At 40.6% G+C, this 23,544-nt stretch overlaps 1 protein-coding gene across 6 annotated transcripts in view; it reads right to left on the bottom strand.

Moving 5' to 3' along the window:
• The window catches only part of smpd3 (sphingomyelin phosphodiesterase 3), a 39,979-nt gene that overhangs the window by 10,410 nt on the left and 6,025 nt on the right, over positions 1 to 23,544 (bottom strand). For 5 of the 6 annotated variants that reach the window (XR_006822675.1, XM_046036299.1, XM_046036303.1 and 2 more), the window contains exons 2-5: positions 21,253 to 21,959; positions 20,554 to 20,805; positions 19,500 to 20,439; positions 3,136 to 3,211 (exon numbers count right to left, since the gene is read on the bottom strand). Coding sequence is in view for 5 of the 6 variants with exons in the window: in XM_046036299.1 (XP_045892255.1) it covers positions 3,136 to 3,211; positions 19,500 to 20,439; positions 20,554 to 20,805; positions 21,253 to 21,554 (1,570 nt within the window). In the remaining variant the exon portion in view is untranslated. The remainder of the gene's footprint in view (positions 1 to 3,135; positions 3,212 to 19,499; positions 20,440 to 20,553; positions 20,806 to 21,252; positions 21,960 to 23,544) is intronic. The other variant, XM_046036300.1, reaches the window with a different exon arrangement.

Below are 23,544 nucleotides of genomic sequence, written 5' to 3'. Positions count from 1 at the left end.
ACAGCGGGTCAGGATATGACCAGACACGATTATAAACTTGGCCAAAAACATGACTCCAAATAAAGGCTAACATTGTTTTGTCTCGGCTGGATGAGTGAAAGGCAACTGCGTGTTAATAGCCATACGAACTTTGTATGATAATATAATATGTGCGTATTGTTTTGTTGCCCCTGAGTGGCCAAAAAAATCCGTTAATGTAGGTTTTAAAATCCACTACAGTGACATAATTTATGGGAATGGAGGTTTCTGTGGTTTATCATGTCTTTTTCACCCCAAACTAATTGTTTTTATGTCTGAATGGTGTACTGTCACGTTATAGGGACAAACTGCACAAAACTGTCCCTGATTTTACTGACAGTTTTCAGTTTTCAGTTCTTTACTTAATGACATTTATTAAACTTAGTCACTGAGTGTATCTATTATGTTACTATTAATAAGTCGCTTTTGATGCGCTTTTGCTTTGGCAGTGTTTTCTTTTGTCCACTCCTGCCAGTAAATTTGGTAAATTGGAGTTAGTGAGAGAAGGGAGGAGGTGAATAAGTGAGGCGGTAGGCGAGAGTGTGTGAGAGAGAAATAACAGCTGAATAGTGAAGAGTGTGAGAAACAAAGAGGTGTCAAGATAGTGGTGGATGAGTAGGTGGCTTTGGCTTTGATTACTCTCAGCTCCAGCTCAAGTACATGTGAAATGTAATGTGTGTGTGTCTGAGATAGATGAAGCTGTACATTTGCCTGTGTGTGTGTGTGTGTGTGTATGCCCGCTTGTTTGTTTCAGCTTGGCATTCTGTGTGTGAACATCCTGCCTGCCAAATAATATAATAATTGGTATATCCGTAACTCAACAAAACTCCTATTCTAATGGAGTGCCAAAGTATGATCAATTGTCCAGTCCAACCCCCTATCTACAGCAATTATGGTGAAACAGATTTGTTCCAAAGGCTCCTCCAGATCCAAATGAGCAATGCTGCCTTCTTTTGTCCGACTTTGGAAGATACTACCAGAGTATCCGTTAAATATTGCATTAAGGTAGTGTTTGCCAATTCATAACTTTGGGAATTCCAAGTCAACAACCACAAAGCCATCTTTGAATGAAAAGTGGTGAATACCAGTGGGGAATTTGGCCAAGTTCACATGAACTGTGACGTTTCACTTCAGCACATGATGGACAACATGCAAATGCGGTTTCACGTTAAATTTTTGATCTACAACTATTGGCAGTATTAGTTTTTGTCTGTCCAAGGTAAAGGAGTGGAACTTGCAGCAGCACTGTGTTGAATCCTTTGTAGACTGTCTCACTTTAGGGAGGAGGTGCAGTTTTTATATAGTCTGGTTCCAGACCTCTGAATTGCTGCCTACATCTCACGACTGTATTCAGCTGTAAAAACAACCAGCCAGTCAGGACACTGAGGCTGGACTAAGAATGGGCATTATACTGGGCCAGAGATTAACAAATAGCTACATTTGTAAAAAAAATAGTGGACCGGTGTTTATGAGTCAAATTAAGTAACAGTATCTGACTGACATGACAAACGTTTAGTTAACTGCTCCTAACAACCGCTACTGCACCTTCTGTGACGACTGAATATAGGGTCAGACAGATATGTCGCTGTCTTCGGATTGGTCAGGACCAAGCGACTAACATGATTAGATGTCAGCCTGAATAAGGAAGTGAAATTAAATGGCAAAGCAGTGTGATTATCAGGCCTCTGAAGAACGCAGCTTCAGAATTGTTGAAGAGCCTGAAAACTCAATCAGGCCCCATTAATGGCACACTAAAACTCTTCAAATAACATTTCCTTGAAATAACTACTTTCCATACTGTGTGGAAGTATGGGGAAATACATTAAAAACAAATACAAATCAGATTTTTACTTCAACTGCCTTGTTGTACATCTAAGGAACTTACAGACCCAATCAAATTAAAGACAAATACATGGTAAACAGTACACGTGACGTATGGTGTTAACAAACAAAAAAACAGCTACTAACTGCACCAAAACAACTTGAGAGGGGAAAAATAATTGTATTTCATTAAAAGGGGTGAATTTACAGTTGTTGGTGGAACAGTTGTAGTGAGGACCTGAACATGTGTGCAACACACTGTGACTTTAAAGATATGTTAAAATTAATAGGATGAACAAATATAAAATGAACACTGTGATTCAGGTATGCAACTTTTTGGTCTTTAGAAAATGCTCTGTTGTGTTGTTTTCTAGTAAATGCTTTCTGTGTAATTAGTTATAGAACAAAATAACTTCTAATTTAAAAAAACTGTCACCGAAATGCACTACTGTTACTAATGATGCTAGTAGCAGCACACTCAGTCAAGAAAGCCTTTACACACCTGAGTGGCTGTCAAGACAGGTGTGTTGGAGAAAACTACTCAAAACTACTCTGAAATTGAACTAATACAAGAGACAAACCAGAGCAATGTGAGATTAAGGGCTATCACTGACAGTTCATGTAGTATCATGTTCAGTATATGTTCTCTATATGTAGTCAGTCACACTGCATCATGCATCTTGCACTCCAGCAGGAAAGATTACTGATTTACTTTCCTCTCAGAAAAAAAAAATCAGGTCTCCGTGCTCCTCCCCCTTTTTTCCTCCCGTTCTCTCTGCCTTTCCCCCATATCCCACTCCCCCCCCCCAAGGCTTTATGTTTGATGTATCTTTAGAAACAGCCCTGGCACTGCTATATTTAGGCCTCTGAGAAGCGTAGGAGGAGCCCAGAATAGCAGGCAAAGGGGGGAGCCGTGTCTTTGGTAAAAAATGAGGGAGGCATCGACCGTGGCTTTAAATAGGGCTGTGACGCCCTAAACAGCTTGAGCCAGTCTCCATGGGAACAGCAGGAGGAGGCATGCAGGGGTTTTGATGCGCCCATTTATCTAGCTATCTGGACATACAAACAAACACGCACACACACACACACACACACACACACACACACACACACACACACACACACACACACACACAGATTTCAGATGTTCTCCACTCTTAATACAAAACAGCCTTGAAATGCAACGTCATAGAAATCATATGAATACATTCATGGGTGTATGTGCATTTACCTGTGTGTATGTGTGTGTCTGAGACAGAGAGAGAGTTAGGACAGCTGCAGAACATGTAACTGTACCTTCTATGGCATGGAGGTGCGTACACGTGAGATATCCCACAACCCTTTGCTCCTGATGAGACGTGCCCACGTGAACCTGCAGGAGATCAGAGACAAACATGACAAGCTGTCACTCCGCCGTGTTAAAACAAGCAACATCAAGGCACACCAAACAAGTGTGTTTGCGTATGTAAAGCATGCTAGGTAACAGCACAGGCAATTAAATAACACAGGGCAAAATGAAACTTTATTGACCCCTGTGGGGAAAGTAAGTCATTACAGCAGTAATTTCATTACAGCAGTCAGGGTGCGCAACTTCACAGCAGTGGGGCATAATGGGAGAAAGAAGAAAATTGAGAAGTAATTATGTAATGCAATTGTGACTTCTATTTGAGATAAGAATCTTGGAATCACGCCATCCACATCCCATAATTACATGATTTGTTACTTGTAATAACAAGATACCTAGATTGTAATATTTTGTAATAATAATTATGTAATGGTATAATTATGAGATATGGTTTCCATCGTTATGACATCCTTACTTCATAATTATGAAACAGTTTGCTTGTAATTACGAGAACTGTGTTCCATAATTATAACGTTATTTTCTTTTAATCTGTACCTCGTAGTTATGAGATTTCTTTGAAATGACCACATATGATACCTTTTTTTCATATATATGACATAGGAAAGATCTCGTAATGACATACGTATTGTCTCCAATTGTTTTTCTTTGCTGACTGCAGTGTGCTTCCGTAATGTATTTAGGCTACAGTATAATTATTGAAAAAACATTTTTGATTTCAGATCACAGGCAGTGGCAGTCTGGCCATCTGGAGTACTGGGACAATTCCCGATGGGCCGCCTTTCTTAGCCTGTACTTTTTTACTGATAAAAAAAACATTGGAGGAAGGTTGAGTAACACGGGCCAACCAGGCTTGTTGGTCTGTTCCATATGAAACTTCTACGCAGCCCTTAGCCCCGCCCAATCTGTCTCACTCACACACACCACAGTGACACTGACAGCTGGCAAACGAGCTACAACAGAAAATGGAAAAGCTGAGTTTAAAAATGAAAAACGAAAGAGTCAAAGGTCTTTGCTGAAATGCAAGTAAATGTAATAAAGTAAGTGACTCGTACTAGTGCCAGGGCCACAGACGCTAAGACCGAGAGGAGGAAGATGCCACAGCCCTGTTCATGGGTGAAAGATTAAACAGAGAGGACAGCGAAGCCAGAGATAGTGCTGCTAAACGGTAGAAATGTGTCTAAATGTGTTAATACAACATGTTATCAGAATCCAACAGTGAAATTCAAATGCTATTGGTCAGCTACTGTTGTACATGTACCAGAAAGAAAGAACTGAGGTAAAGAGTAGCCTACAGTTACTGTGTGTTCAAACAACGCGTTCTCATCTCAGTGCGTCATTGCAGACGCTTTCAGACAGCGTGACAAAGTGTAATTATCTTACGCTAAAGGTACCCTTCTGCATCCGTATGAAACGCCACTCTATCTCAGTGAGGATTGTGGATATTTTACTCTTTTTATCTCAAGGCTTCGTGTGGTGTGAGGTAGTTCAATCATGACAGTTTCAGTGTTTGTTCTGCAGCCTTTTAAAAGTAGTACTGCCATAGTGATCGATGCTGTGATGCTGCTCCGTGGTTTATTAGAGGCTGGTCCTGTTTGTACGTGCGTGCATTAGCAGGGCGGCCGTGGTGGAGTATACGGTGAACCGTTCTGGTGGGCTGGGCTGGATCAAAGTCCAGGGCCATTTTTTACTCCTAGTCCGTCTCTGGTCAGAGGGATATGACAAATAAAGAAAACACAGAGATGGCAAAAAAAGTCCTGTCATATCTATAAAAACGTTCATACCGTATTTATTTATTGGACAAAACAAGACAAGTATTTTTAAATCAATTCCTGAAAACTAACATTGAACAAATATGAAATACAGTGTAGTCTCTTCTACTTGATAAAATATTCATGTGGTAGCTTGTGCATATTTTAAATGTATATGTTTAAAGAAAAATCTATTTGCATGAGCTCCTCTTCCTCCACACTGATTGTGCTCAGACAGCTGATTGCAGCCTGCTGCAGCTGGAGCATTAGCATGTATTTTCAGTTGACTAGTGTTGCTAAAAAAAGGCAAGATACAGCGAGCATTGCTGGAAACCTGCTGTCTGCCGTGAGCCCTGTTTTCTCTTCTGATCAGCAGCCAACATCCAGACACAGTATTTGCCTCTTGTGTCCAGTTTCAGAGATACAGTAGCACTAAGACAAAATATTAGTGTTATGAATTATAAATATCTATTATGAAACAATTGTCAGATGGGCTACAGAAATATCCTATCTAAATTAAAGTAGTTCCTTGGTTTATAATTATGCCTCCATTTTTAGCGCTTAGTGCTCTTTTGCTGCATCCTGTAATCAGACAGTCTCCAGTTTGGTCTTTTTCTTTGGATTTCCTGCTTATTTATAGTTTAGGTTTATTCAGGTGGAAATTTTAATTCTTTATGTCCAGCAATATTGTCTATCACTGCTAATGCTAACTATCCGGTTCTATCCGGTTCTTCGAAATATAAAACACATCACTTTGAGGGATGGCAATGTCGGTCAGTCGGCTTTGGTTTAGACTGAAATATGAGGTTGAAAGTTATGGTTCTGAGTGAAATGCCTCAACAACTGTTAGCTAAGGATGGATTGCCATGACATCTGGTACAGAAAGTTCCCCACAAGATGAACTGCAATACTCCATCCATCGTCAACCGCTTATCCTGTGTATAGGGTCGCGGAGGGGAGGGCTGGAGCCAATCCCAGCTGACATCGGGCGTAAGGTGGGGTACACCCTGGACAGGTCGCCAGTCCATCGCAGGGCCACACATAGACGAACAACCACTCACGCTCACACTCACACCTAAGGACAATTTAGGGTAACCAATCAACCTAGCCTGCATGTTTTTGGACGGTGGGAGGAAACCTCTGTGTCTACGCCTCACAGAGCTGCTAGCATGACTGGTTATGACTCCTAGTGTTGTTCTTTAACACAGGGTTTTAGATGGTAAAGACAGTTGGTGTGATTAAAACAAATGAATTTAAAGGCTTTTATCATATAGACATAATTTGAATCGCTGATTGTAGCATTAGGAAATAACAAATAGCAAAAAACAACAACATTTTCCTACATGAAAGTGGTGATTATTATTTAAAAGAAGAAAAAATGCTAGATCTTCCTCTCTGATATAGGCAGTCTTGACATTTATACTGCACTATGTATGGTCTGCCATTGTCCCTGTGGCATGAAACATTTTTGTATCCGCAGAAAAAAAATGTCAGCACGGTAAACGAAAGGCAATATTGATGTACAGCTTCACAATACGCTTCATCCAGAGATGATATATTTAGAGTGAGTCTAGTCAACAAGTGAAGTAAAAAGAGAGAGTAGTTGAAACAAGATCATTTGTTTGGAGTGATAATCCCTTACAGTTGTGTCCAATTGCACGATTCAAATGAGCGGCGTTCTGGTAGGCTGACTCGAGCGGCGTGAGCTAAACACGGAGCTGAAGATTTCATTTTTTTAACATGTCCTCATACACTTTTATAGTACTTTTTCCCGACCTCAATTTCTCCACTCCCCAAGCAGCAGCATGTGTGCAAAGCTGCAATAATTTGAACATCGCTTGAGATTTAATCAAACTTTAATCAGACACCTTTAGCATCAGTGTTGTGAAGTGCTTCAGCAACACAGGCACAAGACACGGAGCGAAGAGGAGGCAGGCGGCTGTGAAGTGCCAGTGGGTGGATGCAGACTGATGAGGAAGAGGAGGAGGAATAAAGGGTTGCAAAGAAAAGGAGCTGGCGATTGAGGGGTGGTTAGTTTGGAGTGGGAACACATCTGGGTGGAGTAGATCTATAACAAGACAAACTACACCCTGTTAAGAGGCCAGCTTAGGGACAGCCTTGGACAGGAGTATTGTACAAGGTAAACTGCTCCAGCTCCGACATCATAATCAAGGAGGGATTTTTAGCAACAATCTACACTGCAACATTTAGATACATATATAAAAGACTATTGTTACATAATAGTAATTTAATGCTGTTTATCCATTTAATGAAAGCTTTTAACATTTGCTGTTCTAAAAGCTTGTGGTCTGGTGGGGTTTCTGCCAGGAATAATCCTCTAACAACCAGGAAAATAGGACTTTCACCTTTCTGTTGTTTTATTTCTTTATTTCTTTTTTTTTTTTAATATTTAACAGAAGAACAGCTGGCCTTTTTGTGTGAGACTTACATGTTCTCTCTGTGCCTGCATGTGCGTTCCAGTTCGGTTAACCCTAAAGCACTAAAGCTGAGGTCCGTAAAAAAACAAACCAATAAGCTGAAGGCTCCGTACAGCTGAGGGAAAGTGCAGTGGGTTGATCACTAGTGAAACCTTTCACATTACACACATGCTGTGTCGTCATATGGTCAACATAGCCCACATTACAGTGATGAAGCTGTACAAACTGCCATCTGGTCTGGTCAAAAATACAAAAATAAGCACAATTTTGTAAAAAGAAAACAGAACTTCCCCTTAAAATATGAATACTCTGCTTAAGGTAGAGTAAATGAATCTACCTCCTCATCGTCCTTAACTACCCTTTAACCTCCAGTGACTTTTTACGCAGTGATTTAAATACATGCTTGTTTTATGATGCTCTCATTCTGTCAAATTATTGAGCATAATTTAAGAACAATTCATGTCTACTATAATGAAGAAAGATCTCAGTATTTATCTCTCTGGTGAATTAGCATGATATTAAAACACCCCACCGAGGAGAGGACTTTTATTTAGACAAATGGAAACTGATACCAATAATGGGATGGCTGTTTTGGCTGGGTATCTGTGCGGGGCTTCGAATGAAAAATCCTAAAAGCCAAAATAAAAGCATTAGAGTAATTAGTTTGACTTTAATACCAAACACAAAGCTCACATTGTAGAGTGAGGTACAGTAAATACGCCTTACAGCAAAGGCCATACATTTTCTTTAGAACATTTGAGGCACTAATTCAATCAGTTAATGGAGTGTGAGTTTTGTGAGAATGAATGGGTTACAGAGCAGAGCAACCCTGCCCAATTCTGTTAAATGCATTATCAGGTGGTGCACTAACTTTTCTAATAATGTGATGTGATTTGTAAGATGTGAGTAAATGAAAATTTGTGAGACCCTGTTGGTTTGCTGATAACAGCTGACCGCTGCAGGCAAACACCAGAAACCTATAGCGTACACTTTATTTCCCTTATTTGTTGTTTTAAAACATATCTTTTGCATGGATTAAACAAATGAGATATAACGTGAGCTTTAGAGGCGCTGGTTGGCAGAATTCGTTAACTTTTGGACAGAACCAGGCTAGCTGTCTTTATATTAACCTAAGCTAACCTGCTGTGGGCTGAAGCTCTATATTTATTTTGGGATTCAAATAGTGTAGCTTTGCATGATTCACAGTTCCAGAAATACTTATTCATATTAAACTGGCTCTGTATGTTGCCCCTCAGGTCATCCGAGGACCCCCTCCATAAACGCTCATTTTCCAATTGATTGAGATTGAGATTGTCCAACTTCCTGTAAGCCTGCAGAGGAGCTTGTGAGTGCTGTTACCAGTTTTCTTTATACACGCAGTACTTGTGACTGTTTATCAGACCACACATGAGACAAGAATTAGGTTGGAAAAGTGGTAGACACCACCTGAGTGGAGTGTTTCAGGGGACCGGTGTGGGTACAAGATATGCTTATTCAGGTGGAGCTGCTTGGTGACTCACTGCTTCCTGCAGAAAAACACAGCTTTTATAACTTTATTCACTGATTTTGGGGAAACTGGATCATATTTTATGGAGTTTCTAGATGGGGAGCTTTCAATTATCCACTAACTGCTGCTAATTGCAGCTGGCTAGTTAGCCCAGCTAGCTATGCAGCTAGTGGTCCTATTAGCTTAGAGCCCGGGTGAGTGCTGACGTTTACACCACTAGCACAGGAGCTTTGGACCGCTGGGAGGAGGGCTCTGAGCTCCCAATCCTAGCTAAGGGGACCTCTACCTGCATGACTAACTGAGCTAACTAGTTAATGTCTGTTCAAGTCCGTCAAGAAACTCACTGTCATTTACAACCGAAAAAACACTCTCTGTGAGACATACTGAACAACCTCCAAAACATGAAGAGTAGTCCCGATCAGAGTAGTCAAGCATAGACCTGTCTCCACACTTCATTTAAGCGCTTTGCCAGCGCTGGAGAAAGCGCTATGAGGCTGATGGGTGCATGGAGTGTATCATAAGCAGATGACCATGTAAGGACATCCCCGCCTAGCAGATGAGAAAGATAACATACGTTTACCTCATTACTGTGTGTGAGTGATTATGTGTGAAATTGATTGGTGTAAACATTTTTTTGTCAATTACATATTCACACAAATTGTCATTCATTGTTCATGTAAACCCAAATAAACCATTCATTCATTTATTTAAAACTTTCGGCACATTTAATATGAAGGTCCGACATTGTAACATTATATGTAAATAGATATGAAAACAAGGGAAAGCATAATAGGTCCCTTTTAAATACTATGTGTTAAAATTGTGGAAGTAGTTTCTGTTACATGTTTCTATTCGTTCATTGCTTTTTATTTTTCAGTTTGAGTGAATCTCACCACAGGGATCATTAAAGTTTCATCTTATCATTTCGTCTTTTCTTTTTTCTCTCCAACTCTGTCCTCATTCTTTCCCTTTCTGTTGCTTCTTTTCTCCCTTTTCCTTCCCCTCTGCTCTTCTCTCAATCTACATGCTGTGCTTTGTATTAATATTTCAGGGGGTTATCTATGCTTCAATAGGTGTGTGTGTGTGCGCCTGAAAACGACAAGAGGCCTGAGGGGATTCTTTTGTGTGTGTGTGTGTACGCACTCATGCATACAAGAAAGAATGGACTTTCAATGTGTGTGTATGGTCTGTGGTCTATGCAGAAGATGAAGTTCAGATGATGCCAGTGCTAATTGGAGTTCTGCGTAGTGACAAAGGAAAGCCTTGACTGGAAACAGTTTTTTTTTGGAACTGAGCTGAAAGTGTGTTTTTCCCTTTCTGCTCTGCATTAATATATATAATAATGAAATGAAATTAACTGCATTTCTTTAAAATTAAAACAGCAAATGCGTCAGAATGCAGGATATGAGATGCTTTAACTTCCCAAGACTTCCTCTCATTACAGGCAATTGAGACAGAACTGAGCGGAACTGAAATGAGCTGTGAGAGGCGATTTCACACTGGAAGCCAACCAAACCAAGCTGAGTTATAAGAGCCTAATTATGAAACAGCCAAGATTGCTGTAACTAATTACCTTAACTTTACCCTCAGACAAGGAGTGAGCCTAAATTTCACCACGTATTACTCGCATGAGTTTGAGAACTTAACTTGAAAAGCAAGCAGCCAAATTGTCATGATGACAGACAGGCGGCATAAAGCAGCAGGGTGACAGATGAGGTGTGGTTTTGTTTGTCAGTCTTTCCAGATCAATAAAACCACGGACACGGACTTATAGTTCAGTTTTTTCAATGTAAGCTTGGCAGCAGTGTTGTCTTTAGTGTAGTCAAAGGGCATTTTGCTGCTGTAAATCCTATGCTGTGCTAAAGATTTACTGGTGTCTGGGTAGAATTCTGCCTGTAGCTGACTAGCTTTCACTTTACTGAATCAGACAATTTGTTATTTAACTTCTCAATTGTTCCTCAAAGTTGCACCCATTTCACCCTGTTCTCCTCCGTTAACTACTTTTTATTACAGAGCTGTTTTGAAGTCTTTTGGGCCAGTTAAAATCAAATCCACTGAGACAAGTTCAAGCCGAGTTGCAAATCAAGACAATTCCAAGTCAAACAAGAAAGTTCAAGTGAAGTCTCAAGTCAATCATAAGTAAATTCAATAATGACAAGTCTTGAGTAAGTTAAGAGGAGTCTCGATTCAATGAAGATGAATCTTGAGTCAATTAAGATGAGTCCACATCGTTAGATCCGTTAGATACAATTCAATCGTTCAGTTCATTTAACAGAAACAAGCCCCAAAGTGTAATTCTTATAGATTTGCCAGTGTAACCTGCATGGTAAAAGTGAGTCCAAATCAAAAGAATCAAAGCTTTTCAAAAAAATTTATCCAAGTTGTGAATCCTGTCATGTGAAGTCCATCGCTCTCTGTCTGATAACTTCTGCCACACTATTGTTTTCGTTATGTTGCTGCCTACAAAATAAAAGTGCAAAAGCCATCTGTCGGAGCTAGATCAAACGAATGACGTGTATTTGCTATTATTTGACAATTTTTATACAAGTAATATTCTGTTTGAAATAAATAAACAGTTTCATAGTAGCCTGTCCCAAATATAGGCAGGGTCAATTCAGTGATTTTAAGCAAATAAATGGCCGGTCTATTAATCAAAGTTTTAAGGTAATTATTCTAACACTTTAATTTTCTCTTAATAACTTTAATCTAAAAAAGTCTGTTAGTAATTTGTTAATCAAGCAGTTAAGTCTAATTCAAGTCTCAAGTCCTCATTTTTGTTACTTAAGTCAGACTCACTCTGGTATATCATGCAGTTAGTATTAGAGAAGTAACTAGAAATTGGACCTTTTAACTTGGAAATCCACCACAAAAAACTGTGTGAACACAACAAATTATGAGCCACAGTTCCTAAGTCTTTATTAGCCAAAAGAAGTAAGCATTTTGAGTTAAATAAAAAAAGAATAGTTGTTCCGACTGAGATGATGCCTGCTGCTAAAAAGCAAAAAAAGAGAGACTTTACTTCAGAGCTGAGACCTGTGTTGTGTGCTGTTACCTTGGCCAGTGTTTGATTAAGAGACAGGTTGAAATGTCTTTGGTCTTGAATAAGAGAGCAATTTATGTCAGTAAATTGAGTTGACAAATGTATTTTAGGTTATTAAAGGCCAAAAGCAGATTTGGGAATTCTCCCATTGATTTCCAATCATCCATCCAGCCATTAGCAATGCCCGCTTATCCTTTAGAGGGTCGCAGGGGGATGGGTCCAATTCCAGCTGACATTGAGTGAGAGGCAGAGTACACCCTGGACACGTCGCAAGTCAATGACAGTGCTGACATATTGACACAACCATTCACACTCACATTCACACCTACGTGCAATTTTGGAATTGCCAATTATGCCAACCTGCGTGCCTTTGGACAGTGCGAGGATGGCGAGACAGGTACAGGAAGAACATGCAAACTCCACGCAGAAATTATGATGATTATGATTTCCATTCTATCCAATCTAGATTTGAGTGTGTTCCTGTTTTGAAGCCTAATCCGTGGTAATGCATTCAAACTGTGTATTTACATACACATAGATACACACACACACACACACACACACACACACACACACACGACTCTTCAACCATGCACTTAGTAGTTTGAAATAATTATAAGAGGGGATAAATGTTGAGACTGAAAAGCTTTAATTACAGAGCCAGTGCTGGCTGTCTCTTTAGGGAAACATTTTGTAATTAAAATTCTATCTCTGCCTTTCTCTCTCTCTCTCTCTCTCTCTCTCTAGTGCGTCACTTCTCCACAAGAGACAATTTAGATTTATGTTGCTAACCTGCTGCTGCTCTCCAGGTAAATACACCCACAGGGAAATTATGAGAATGTGTGCGTGCCCCAAGATAGATTTAGAAGAACAGTTTTATGAATAGTCTAAATACACTGAACAAAATTATAAATGCAAATTTTGGAGTGGCCTTTTATTGTGGCCAGCCTAAGGCACACCTGTACAATACCCATGCTGTCTGATCAGCATCTTGGTATGCCACACCTGTGAGGTGGATGGATTATCTCGGCAAAGGAGTAGTGCTCACTAACACAGCAATATTTGAGAGAAATAGGCCTTTTGTGTACATAGAGAAAGTCTTAGACTTTTGAGTTCAGTTCATGATGAATGGGGGAAAAAACAACAGTGCTGCGTTTATAATTTTTTTCATTGTATATAAATAATTGAAATAAACCAGTCTGGAAACAATAGCGGAGGATGGTTGGAGGTAGACTTTTGATATCATGGGCTCATTTAATATAAAATTCACTTAAATTTAATAACAAATCATGTGCTACCCCAAAGTAACCTGAACTGAAATGAAGTAAAAAAATAATGTAACCCTCATGATTAAACCTGTCAATGCGCCAGAGAAATAAGAACATTCACAGACCAACCCCAATGCCAGACAAAACCGTCAATATTGATTGATAATGCAAACCCCTAAATAATGTCCAGTAATGTAATGTAAAAACCAAAAGCGATATTTTCACTTTCTACATAACATGGTAACTTACATTTGATTAAGCTTATGGAAAAGTTAAGGTACGGTTTGTTACTAAAACACAGGAAAAGGTCGTACTTACAGTTGACAAAAACGCAAACATTAATTGCAGGTGTGAGATGGGAAGCAAACTATGGGACACTGGCACATCAGGAAACAGGAACATGGAAACAGCCAAAGAGAAAAAGGGCTAAAGAGTATAAACAGAGAAGAAAGTTGTGTTACCAGGCAAGGGCGAAGGCGTTGTAATACTGGAGAAACCTCTGAGATTTAAAATTTGGGCGGGGGGGGGGGGGGGGGGGGGGGTCGGAGCTACAGAAGGAGCACCGAAGGGGAAGGGTGTATTTGTTTGGCAGTTGAGTTAAAATCTCAACAATCCTTCTGCAGGATCACTTTCTCTCCCTTTAACCATCACCTTGCTACATAAAGACACACTACTTTCTTCAGTTGGCACTGAACGTTGGCACTTTATTTTAATAGTTAATGATTGATCCCTTGGGTCGCAATAATTTTCTTATCCCACACAAAATGTTTCATGTGTGTCACCAGAAGACACTCTACTGAAATGTCAAGTTTCAGTAAATGGTGTGTGGTCAAAACATCATATACAGTATGCTCATTGAAACTGGCTAACAACCTGAAGGAAAAACGTTACATGCTAGATATTGTCTCTAAACTTATTATTCATTTCAAATGAACATATCACACTTGGCTTGATCTGAGTGTGCGTTAGTTTGCACATGGTCACCCCTGGTTCTTTTTAAAATAAATACCAGGTTTTGTGTGGGAACTCTGTTTTTTTTTTGTGCAGTATGAATGAAAAGTTCTTACTGTCTAGCTCTTAAAAGCAAATGAGCTTGAGTCAGCTAAATGAATAAATGTAATGTAATGAGGGTGTTTGAAATAAATAGAAGAACTGAGAAGTTAGCATTAACATTCATAGCTATAATGGTTAACCAGACGAAGAAACCTATTGGAACCTCATCAACATAAAATCCATGGAAGATGGCGTTACAATACCACCCAAAATGTTTTAACTGACAGGTGGTGTCTGGGAAATAAAGTGCTAAAACAACAATGAGTTCTTATAGTATCAAACAACACCAATTTGGAAAAGGAATAATTTTAAGGATCTTCACTCTAACAATGACTTTGGACTGAGTGTCTTTGTGTTTGAGATGAAAGAACAAACACAGGATCTGGTCGCTGCTAGACAAACGCAGTGTGAACATCAGGTACATCAAATGAACTGCATCTAATGAGATGCATCCCAGCTGGCAGGAAGGCGAACCGGAGATTCAAGTAGTTATGAGGGAAAATGACCAAAGGTTCATGGAGGGAAATCAAGGGTTCACAACAAGATGCTGCCTTGGAAGGCTGCCAAGACTGGAGGATGGAGAGGTGTAAGGAATGGCACATCAAAGGCACATCAAAGCCACTGCAGCTGGCTGGGCATCATGGGTTAAAAGGAATGGTTAGAAAAGCCAATGCTGAACGCTGTTCCATTGATGAGAACAACAACACACGGTTGGGACCCAGCATACAGTACTAAGAAATAAACAGTGTGGCTCTAAAAGATTGGTCACTATTGATGGTTGAGAGCATGGCACACAAAGTGGCTCTAACAGCTTCTCAAAAGTCCATTTGAACTATGACACGCTTGATTAACTTGTTTGAATATTTGAAAGCGATGCAATTCCACTTCAGAAAACACTGACCTGTGAAGACATTTCCCAGTCTGTGTCAACTTATGTTGGCATCGGGGCTAGACAGTAAATACAATTTATGGAATCATGAATGGATTGCCAACCAAGTTAATCTTACACCAATCTTCAATAACTACTTTTAACTAATTATCTAGTTAACTGTTATTAGGATGTGGATTTTCAGGTCATACTGTATCATTCAGCCACTCATGTATTGGTGGCATTCAAAATCACCCAATGAGCATTTTAGGTCTGCGACACAGCTGTGGGAAACACTATATCTGGGAAACACTGGAAACAGACAACATCAGCTATCAGTGAACGCCAGACCAAAACCAGGAGTCAGTGGTACCATCTCCCCATTTGGCGATTACTTCGAAGCAATCTGTCCATCTATAGAAAATGACACAGTTTCATCAAAATCAGTGAAAAAAGTAATAAAAGTTGTGTTTTGGACAGTAATCAGTAAGGCCCCAAACAGATGTGCTAGGCCAAGCATATCTGGTACATACACCGGTGTCTTTCAAAAGTATCTAAAGTAAATGTTCTCATTATGCAGATAAATGGTCCCTGTCAGTGTTATACTAATATATATGATGTGTTTTGGATTGAAATTACTGTTGCATTCATATGTAGGTTGAATTTTACTGCTGTAGTTGTTGTGGTTGTACTGTTACTACTTTATATACTGTTGGCTAGCTTAATCCACAGTGCATTGCATGCATGCATACCATGCATTTTCCACTTAATCCATGTTTTTTTTTAAATACTGTGGTTTATTTAGCTTAAAAGCAGGAAGATCTTTGCAAATTTGGAGAGAATCTGAAAAGTATCTCATAATTAAAGCTGCCGGACAAACATAGTGGTGGAGTAAAAAGTAATTCGCACCTGAGATGTAATACATAACAGCATTGGACGGAAATACTCAAGTAAAGTACAATACCTCGAATATTAACTTAAGTACTTGAGTAAATGTACTTAGTTACATTCCACCACTGCAGACATGTCAGTCATGCTGGATTGGGAGACATGTGGGTCTAGCTGCAGTCGGAATAACGATTTCCTGGCAGTAAGGAGAATAATTTTTGTTTAGCATTGTTCGGTTTCCTTCTCTGTCAGTTAGGGGAGTATAAGCAGCTTGCATTAAGACCTGAACCTATCAGCTGGCTGATAGCCAGCTTGTCAGGGGGACCTGGAGTGACCTCATATACAGGGAGGCGGTGAAACGGATGTGAGGCCAGCTTGTCAGCTGCAGTGACAGTCAGCAGGCAGCAGGGCTAACAGGATGAGACTGTCAGCATGCAAGCTGTGAAGGAGTGTGTCTTTATTAGATCTGGTTTATGTAAGGGCATGTACAGACACAAACTAAAACATGCCCATACACATACACACATACAGGTACCCGTCAACAGAACCAGATCACATAAAGCGGATTCATCCCAGCAGGAACTGCATCAGATCCAGACTCACATCCTGACAGTCACAGTATGTCATTGATTAATGATTGCTAATATCAACGCTCATCACAGGCGCATGCATACATACAGGTACTGACACGTAAACAATGAGGCTTACACACACAACCGCTGCTCGCTTCATCGCTGATTCATTGCACGTTGTCTTTACGCAGTGCACTACTGCTTTTTCACTCAAAGGAGAACTGTGTGTGTTTTCTCATTATACAGAATAGAAAGGACTGCAGCTGCAAGAATCATGAATGAAACTCAAAGGGATAAGTACACTGGTAGCCATGTCATAAATCCATCCTGCTTCCTAGGCTTGTACACTATGCATTAAGACTAAGTCTTGTCATATCTACATGGGATCTGTATTCCAGCTGAAAGTGCCTAATGGAGTCCATTAATTAGAGAACCGTCCCACATTGCTTCTGACTGCATTGAGAAACATGACAGGATGTCCCTCAGTTACTGGTAGGAAGTGGAGCACTGGAAAAAGTCTTTCAGTGGCTACATGTGAAAAGATAGTCATCAGTGGTACAACAAATATTAACAAAAGCAAAATGTCGCACTAGTCTACCGACCCTACGTCACGGAGCTGACTAATGATTCCTGAGCCACTGAAAAGCTTCGTGGTGAAGCCCACTCACCAGGCACACATCTGAGCGAATCAATCACAGAAACTCACAATTACTGTAAATTTTAGATATGTGAGTAAAATTTTCCATCACATATCGTTTATCATTGACATGAATGGGTGCCACATGGACATTTAAAGACGTTACTTCCTCAAACAAAAGAGGAGGGAAGACTAAGTCATGCCTACATGTGTGCTGACTCAGCAGGGACGATATTAAATAAGAAAAGTTAATCTACAGGAGAATACATATTTGAAAGTGACGCAGCATGCCTGAGAGCTGCACTGCATTATATTCTATTTTTATATTTTGAATTGTCACCTGTCACCTTAATTTTGTTTCCGTTTATATAAGTAAATATTTCCAGAATAGATTTTACCAGAATGGAGGAAATGAAGTGTTTAATGCTCAAGACTGGTTATGTCCATACAGTCCTTTGGTAGCTGTGTTTAGAAAAAATGCAATTACATATGAATACATTTAAACAATAAAGAGAACTTTATACATTTACTGTAAAAAAATGTCAGTTGCAAATTATCATGAGCCATGTTATAGTTGTGTTTTCAATGCAACAAATAACCTAACATGGAGTGGAGTGATGGTAATTGCTTAACAAACACGTAATGCTGAAACCTTGAAAACACATGACGACGTGTGTTTTTTTGCTTTTTCCACACAGCGGCGGGAGATGTGGAAAGGTTGTGAGGGTTCTGTAATTACTGTGGTGCGAGCGCTCACCACAATGACAGATGCGTAATGTGTGAACGGATGTGGGTGTAAGTAAGTGTATTTACCAAGAACTGTCAGCAATCTGCGGATTCTCCACCACCGCAGCACTGTGGCAATAGTGCACTGAGTGGCATTATTTACATGAGGGCATCAAATGGGTTATGAAACACAGCTGATAGATACTGGTATATCAAAGTCTTCATAGTAGGAAACGTTTTCCAATATGATGCCTACTACAGATCTACAGTAATTAATGCAGACAGCTGGCAGGTCATTTTAACTCTGACTCTCTGTCCCTCTTTCACACTCACACTCTTTCACAAATGTATAACAAGTTAATTTAGTATTAAAAGACTTAATGGGCAGATTCAATTACCGCCTTGCCGAAGCTATAGATAGTGGCATCAGAGATGACAAGATTAGCTTTTGGCTAGAACGGCACCAAGCAGCGATCAGTACTTAGACACATGTCTGCTCCAGGAAAAGCGGAAAATTAGGCCCACAGAGACATTTAGCTCTTATTCAGCTCAGTTTAAATGGAATTAGATGAGGAAGAAATTGTTTGTTTCCTGTTACATCTGCAAGTGAAAGCTTTCTCATTCTTTTGACTAAAGATTGCAGTCCTGAAGGCTGCTCAAAAATAGCCCAGTCTAAATATATACTACTATATTAGTTATTCAATTTCTTAAAATGGCCACACTGACCTTTTAGCGATACAGGCTCTGAAAGTTATTTGTGAAACCATGGCAACATGACAAAAAGGCTGTCTGGCCCAAAACTTTAGACTGCAGTTGTTGGAACATTAATCATATTTTTTGTGTAGGTAGAATTTGATTAATATTACCGAGCTTTAGGGCACCTGTGTGTAAATGTTTTCCCAATTGTGTGTTGTTCATTATTTAAAGGAATTGCTGGAAATGTGTTTATTCGCTTTCTTGCTGTGAGATAAATGAGAAGATCAATACCTGTCCGCTCAATATGGGAATGCATCAAGGATATGGTTAGCCTAGCTTAGCATAAAGACTGGAAGCAGTGGGAAACAGCTAGCCTGGCTCTTTCCATGGGTAAACAAATCTGCCTGCTACCACCTCACACATTAACACATTGTATCTAGTTTGTTTAATTCACACAAAATAGGGTAAAAATGCCACGTTGGTGGTAGCTGCACTGTGTGTGGTTTCAGTGGGGGTTATGTGCTCTTCTATTTCTTCGCTGAGCAAAGTGACTTCATGGAGTTTTGTTGTCACTGTAAGGTTGCCTCAACAAGTTTTACGGGACAGAGCCAGAGTATTTGTTTGACCATTTCCAGTCTTAATACTAAGCTTAGCTAATAATCTTCTGGCTCTAGTTCCACGATGAATGGACAGATATGACAGTGAAATCAATATTCTCATCCAACTCTTGGCAAGAAAGCAAATAAGCATTTTCCTAAAATGGCAAACTCTTTAAAATATGACTAGAATTGGCATTGTACATCAGTACATTTAAAGCATAAGAATAGGTAGAGAAAGTAGTACAATGTCTGACCTTGGCAAACAGAGCCCCCTTAGCTGCCAGTGCATCCTCTCCTTTCCCGTTGGGGTAGCACTCATACCGTGCATCCAAAATTGGGTAGCGGCTGGCCAGCATCAGCCCACTGTTCAGGAACTTGAACATTGAGCAGCAGCCTTTCCAGCCATACCGCCCAACATCACTCAGCACAAAGGGGAAGTAGCGATGCAACTGCCGCCGCAGTCTAGTCGTCGCTCCGTGGTCAAACACTTCTTGTAGAGCCAGGAAATCCAGATTGGCAGGGAAAAAGGCAGAGATCTCGTGGTCGAACGTCTCATCTCCGTGGCGGCGTTTTCGTCCAGGGCGCTTAAAGATTGACGTGCGAGGGACATGAGAGAGAGTATTGTTGGAGGATATCCCTACGCCACCGTCACTTCCATGGTATCGAGCGAGGGATTCCCTGGAGGCAGTCATGCTGCCTGTGTCTCCCCCCGCCTGCTCCCCTGGCCGATGGTTCCCTGTATCGGCCTCCTCCTCCTGGGGGTCCGGCTCTGGGGCACTGATGCTGATTTGAACCCCTGAGTTGTGAAGTGGGCAGTCTGGGGATGGTTTTGGCTGGGTCCCTTCCCCATGCATGGGGCAGTCATGATGGCCTTGGCCATTCTGAGCCCCTGTGGAATGCATGGGGCAGTCTGAAGCCTCCCCTGTAGTATGAACGGGACAGTCTGAGCTGCTGTTCATCCCTGCAGAGTGGAGTGGGCAGTCTGCTGTCTTGTCTGCTCCATCTGGGTGAAGGGGGCATTCAGCGGAGCCCTGATCTCCTGGAGAGGGGTGAACAGGGCAGTCGGTGGCACCTGAGGGGTGAATCGGGCACTCTTCGGTGTCGGCTGGTCCATTGGTGTGTGTTTGGTCTGGACGCTGGTCCAGAGAGGAGGTACGGCGAAAACCTGTGGCAAGACTACTAAAGGATGCCGCACTGATAAATAGAACAGAAAGAAAGAAATAAGTATTCAAAATGTATTTGTTTGATTAGTAGTTTTATTACTGCTAAGACATAAGCAAAAGGAGCCAAGGAGCTAGCTGTCCTTACCTGATTGAAGTGTTGGTAGGTGAGTCGATGTAGATTTTAATCTGAGGCCGACTGGCACCATTACGGATCCTCTTCCCCAGCTCCCGGGCTCTCCTCTGGGTGTCTGACAGGTTGTTGAACCTGGCCAAGGAATCGGGCAGCAGGCATACGTTGGCACTACAGAAACAGAAGCTTCTGCCCTGTGGCTTCCATTCCCCAATCCCAACACCCCCTGACCCAGCCTGGCCCTGCTCGGCCTGATGTTTGTCTGGTCTGCAGAAGGGAAGCAACAAAATACTATATCACATCAAACAGAAGCTCTGGAGCACACAAATACACCTCCACAATATGGTAAAAGAATAGTCTGACATTTTAGGAACTTTCACTTCTCCTGGACTGAAATAAGTAATCCTGCTTTGCAAATCTATTACCTTACTACACAATAAACAATACAAAATTGGTATTTTTGAGAGGGATTAGATGGTGAAAGGAGTGAACTTTTTGTGTGTTCCTCCTTTTCACTCGGGCAAAACCATGGAAGATGAGTAGGTAACAGAATAACAGAGAAGTCAGAGGGTTTAATGGCCATGTGGTCTAAATTTTGAGACAATTAGCACCAGCAACACCACAGGCATGAGACAGACGTCACTGTCTAATTTGTTTGAAAACAAGTAGCATTAAAAAAAAAACCTGTGCCACTTCACCAATGTCCACACTAACCTGTGGAAGGTGTATAAGTAGGGCTGGCGGATGGCCTGCAGCGGAGCCCAGATAATGAAGCCCAGCAAAGCGAAGGGCAGGGAGGCGAGGAGAAGGAGCAGGTAAAGGGGGGCGGAGATCACTACACAAAGAGTGAGGAAGGAGCAGGGGTCCTGGGAGCGTTGGCGCTTCTCCAGTGAGGTGGCCACACAGGAGGCCAGGAGCCGGTCCAGCAGCCAGTAGCAGGGGAACACCAAGCTCCACGACAAGCCATCCAGGAAGTGCAGACAGGCACTGGAGTAAGGGGTGGTGTGGAGGACCATCTCTTTCCTTCTTTCTCTCTCTTTCTTCCTCTCTGTCACTTTCTTCTCACCTTGCTTACTCTGCCCACGCCCACTCTTTAAAGAAGCTAACACAAATCTGCTGCAGAGATTACATAAACAGAAATAAATAAAAAATAAATCAGACTCGAATGTATACCCTCCCCCCTCCTTGGAGAGAGGTACACTACATGGTTTGGGTGATTTTTTTCTTCACGGGCAAGCTTGTCTGAGTCTCACTACACCTCCCTCATCAATTACACCCTCTACAGGAAGAGTCATGGAGCGCTGTCTGGAGGTAGGGGGTTTCCATGATGAAAGCTTTTCCGTTGATGATGGATCTATGATTGCAAGAACTCCAGCAACCTCGGGAGGTGGCGCCCATTAACCATCACTGTTCCTCAGGACCTGGAGAAAGTGTGCAAATCAATAGAAGAAGAGAGGAGGAAAATGGGAGGGGGAGAGAGAGGGGAGGAAAAGAGGCAGTTGATCAGTGACTGACTTGCTCTGATTTAAGCAAAATTAACCTTGTATATTTACTAATGTTTTTGACAGCAAAATAAATATATGTGCACGGGTTAAAATTGTCTGGGTTTGTGTTCTGAATAAAATAATGCTGTTCCAGTGTGTTGTGTTTTGTTGAAATTTTTGAAAACATCCAGGTTTTCAACGCTGCTATTGCCTATCCAAACTTTAGTGGATGGAATAAAACCTTATACAAATGAAGAGAAATTAAATTTATTACATTGGATCTCTCTAGTAAAAGGAACATTAACATTCAATAGCATGTAGTTCACTGACGCTACTGTATGCCTAACAACACGCTAAATTAGACTTCAAGATAAAAAAGTCAAACTCAATGTGGGCCATTACATCATGTGTCTAAATTACTTTATTCACACAAACACACATAAAACTTTCATGGTACATATTTTCGCCCTGGGCAAGTTTTCTGCTAACTCTGCTAACTCTGCTAACAACCTCATTTAAAATAATAATAATAATAATAATCCTTATTTGTAGAGCACTTTTCAAAAACAAGTTACAAAGTGCTTTAACAAGTGTAAAGAATAATACAAAAAAACAAGATAAGAGCATGAAAAATTAATATAAAATTAGTAAAATACAATAAAATAAAAGGGATAAAATAAAGTCAAATAAGATCAGGAAAGGCTCTCCTATAAAAGTATGTTTTAAGAAGGGACTTAAAAGAGTTATAAATACCATCAGCAGCTAGCTTCTTACATTTCTTTACACATATTGTGATAAACATTCTAAACATACCCCTACAATTCATGTCAGCTTTCAGTTTTTTGTTAAAAACATGACTCGCCTGTAGCTATCTTTATTATGCAGTGTAATTATTGCAGTACACTTTTTTAGTTTTCTAGTAAAAGTAGCTTGCGGACCAGCAAACTAGCTCCACAACAGTTAGGCTAACTACAACTGGTTGTTACCTGGGTTGAAAGGTTTCATTAATAATACAAACTAAGCTACTGTCATATAGTATAGCAGTTAGGTCATTGGGTTAACTGAATGTCTTAACAAAGTTTGTACTGTAATGGGTGTAGATAATGGATGAATGTGAACAAACAGGTATATACAGTCCCCTCCAAACGTATTGGAGCGGTAAGGCAAATTCCTTTGTTTTTGTTGTTCTCTGAAGACATTTGGGTTTAAGATCAAAAGATGAGTATGAGACAAGAGTTCAGAACTTCAGCTCTCATTTCCTGGTATTCACATCTAGACGTGTGAAACAACTCAGGACATATCACCCTTTGTTGGAACCCACCCATTTTTCAAGTGAGCAAAACTATTGGAACATGTGACTGACAGATGTTTCTTGTTGCCCAGGTGTTGCCTTTTAGGTTGATTGTCCAAACATTAAATATCTCTGCATAACTAGTCTAAATTTTCATCCTCGGTTCAAACCTATAAAGACTGCATTTCCTGTTAAAGAGGATAAACCAACATGAAGACCAGAGAGCTGTCT

This window comes from Micropterus dolomieu, linkage group LG22, assembly GCF_021292245.1.
Source record: "Micropterus dolomieu isolate WLL.071019.BEF.003 ecotype Adirondacks linkage group LG22, ASM2129224v1, whole genome shotgun sequence".
In the NCBI taxonomy this organism is placed as follows: Eukaryota; Metazoa; Chordata; class Actinopteri; order Centrarchiformes; family Centrarchidae; genus Micropterus; species Micropterus dolomieu.
The sequence above is the reverse complement of the archived record's forward strand: the minus strand, read 5'-3'. Positions and strand labels throughout refer to the sequence as shown.